This window comes from Cibotium barometz, chromosome 58 (genome assembly GCF_041138505.1).
Source record: "Cibotium barometz isolate CiBa-2024 chromosome 58, ASM4113850v1, whole genome shotgun sequence".
Taxonomy (NCBI): domain Eukaryota; kingdom Viridiplantae; phylum Streptophyta; class Polypodiopsida; order Cyatheales; family Cibotiaceae; genus Cibotium; species Cibotium barometz.
The window spans coordinates 22,107,530-22,110,056 of record NC_141103.1 but is presented as its reverse complement, the minus strand read 5'-3'; the positions used below and the strand labels follow the sequence as shown (position 1 = coordinate 22,110,056).

The 2,527-nt window shown below is 42.1% G+C and overlaps 1 protein-coding gene across 1 annotated transcript; it reads right to left on the bottom strand.

Moving 5' to 3' along the window:
* Positions 1-1,534: 1,534 nt before the first annotated feature.
* LOC147606028 (uncharacterized) lies at positions 1,535-2,016 on the bottom strand. Its single transcript, XM_086792890.1, has 2 exons — positions 1,753-2,016; positions 1,535-1,660 (listed from the first exon to the last, which is right to left on the bottom strand). The coding sequence occupies exons 1-2, from the start codon at positions 2,014-2,016 to the stop codon at positions 1,535-1,537; spliced, it is 390 nt and encodes a 129-aa protein (XP_086649016.1).
* Between the last annotated feature and the right edge of the window lie 511 nt (positions 2,017-2,527).

The window sequence follows — 2,527 nt, the reverse complement described above, 5'->3', positions numbered from 1 at the left end:
GTTGTAGGAATAGAAGGTAGTTTATCTGTATTATCGGCCTCTTCTATGTTTGGCATTGGAGATGGGTGTATTGAAAGTTGTTCTTCTATTTTTTCTTTGAATTCTAGATTAGCCATTATGTTTACTTTTGATTTAAGTTTTAGTTGTTCAATTACTATACCTTCATTTGACCCTTCTTCTAGTTGTTCAACTAGATCAATATCTACTTCTTGTGCTTCTTGAGTGGGTTCCTCAACCTGTACTTCATTTGGTATTTCCATATCTTCAAATATTTGTTTATTGCTAATCAATTGATATTGATCTCTAGGGTCTACCTTAAAGACAATCTACTCACAATTCTCTAGTAGTACAAATGTGTGCCTTTGGTATGTCCATATCTTTATGATGTCTACTTGAACAAATCCACTCTTATCTCTGTGCACGGTTTCTTCGCATAAAAAAATGAACCAAGAAAACTTTCTGAACCCACCCTTGATAATGTTTTCACTCTTCAGGTCACTTGAACTATTTTCTTGCATGAAATTAGACTTGCATCACAAATAAAATATTTTTCTCTTCTTATCTATTTGCTCCACTCAAAAGTGACGACTTCATGACCAAAGTGCACCAAATTTGCAATATTGTAAGTAAAAGAAGATCATGAAATTGTATGAAAAAGGAAAACTTGTACAAGACTATGTCTTATGGTGTCTTGTGTACATGTAAGAACTCACTTTCATGGTAATCACAACCATATGCAAGCTCCTTCTCCTCTTTGCTTATAACCTCACCACTCTGTTTTGCTTGTTATATGGTTTACTGAAGGCATCTACCAGAAGAAAATTATAGAAGTTGAGCGAGCGAATTTGGGTATGGCAATACTTGGGTTGTTCGACTTTTTCTAAAATTTAAACAATCTCGGTCTCTTTTGCTCTTTGCTAGGTTATACATCTCGATCCATTTATCCATAACACGAGAGTTTAAGATGCAAAATTTATGGATCTTCTCTTGTAATGCCATATCCATTATTCTCTGAAGGTCTTGTTTTTGAGGCTCTCCTCTTCCTGTGTCCATAGTCCTAATACCGGGGCTTGTACCGGCGCTATTTAACGGGGTGTAAAAAAGCCACGTCATCGGTATAACCGCCGGTATATGCGCCGGAACCACAGCGTCGGTATAACTATCGGGTAATACACCCGGCGCCTATACCGACGTCTATACCGGTATCTATAACGGCGCTTATACCAGCGTCTGTACCGACGTTAATACCGACGAAAATACCAATGAATATAGCGACGTCGGTACCGGGGCATATACCGACGCTATAGCAGAATTTTTTTTTTTGGGCAGAATAGTGCTGCCTGGCTGTTGCCTAGCTGCCTGCAATGAGCAGGATCAACAACAGCAACAGACAGCACCATTCTGTCTACAATAGAGCACACAAATAACCGTGCTCGTTTGCATATTCTCCTGATTGACAAACAAGAAATTAAATTAAACATTAATACTCAAGAATGTTTTGATCATATTTCATTAGTTTGAAGGTCATCTTACATCACGGTAATGCCTCCCAATTGACGGTCTCTCCTTCTTCTTCAAGCATCTCAAACAAGGCCACAAGGCCATGTTTGTGAGCGTACTTCTCCTCTCGCCTACTTGGTGGGCGATTCATGGCCAACTCCTGCACACACGATTAACAATTATAACTTTTAGAAATCAACATTTAGTCCACAAACATACATTTAAAAAAATAAAATTACTACAAACACTTACGAATTCATGGCGCATGGTTTCGTAACCACCACTCCCGAGATGAGAAGCCCCTATTGTTTGGAGTCTTGCCCTTGCCGCCTCTCTTTGTTGTTGAAACCTGTCTGGTGTCTCGGTGAGCTCCTGAGCAATGGCTGCCCACTCCCTGTCATCTAGCCAAACAGGTTTCTCCTTCCCCTCTCTAAATGCGTCCCTCGCCTCTGACCTACGATGCCCCATCAAAATGCGAGCTGTATACTGTATCCACTCATTAGAGACGACATTCATAGGGTCAGATGGCTGGAACTCTTGCTTTATCTTTGTGTTTATATAATTTTTCTTCCCCTTGTCTTGCTGATCCCATTTAGTCATGACAGAGTCATGAAACTGTATAGTGCACAATTGTCGAATGCGTGTCTTCATTGCTTTCCCTGCACTATCCATTATTGGTGCCCCATCCCTAACTGTGTAAATCTTGTTGTTGTCATGGTCATGTGCACCCCAGGGAGTGGAAGGTGACCCTATGGGTGTGCTATCAACAGATGAGAGCGAAGGACGACGCTCACGTGGTGGTGGTGTCACAGCATCTGTGGCACTACCACCACAACAACCTCCCCCTGAAGACCTACTACGTGAGCGCCGTCTATGTGAAGAGGTGGTAGATCGAGCTGTAAGAGGAGTGGAAGGCTGTGTGGTATGAGGTGTGGGAGCTGCTGTCGTACCCACGGGTGTGGGAACTGGCGTCGGGAAGCCAGATGGTGAGGCAGATGTCCCTGCTCCAGAACCCCAATAACTCTGA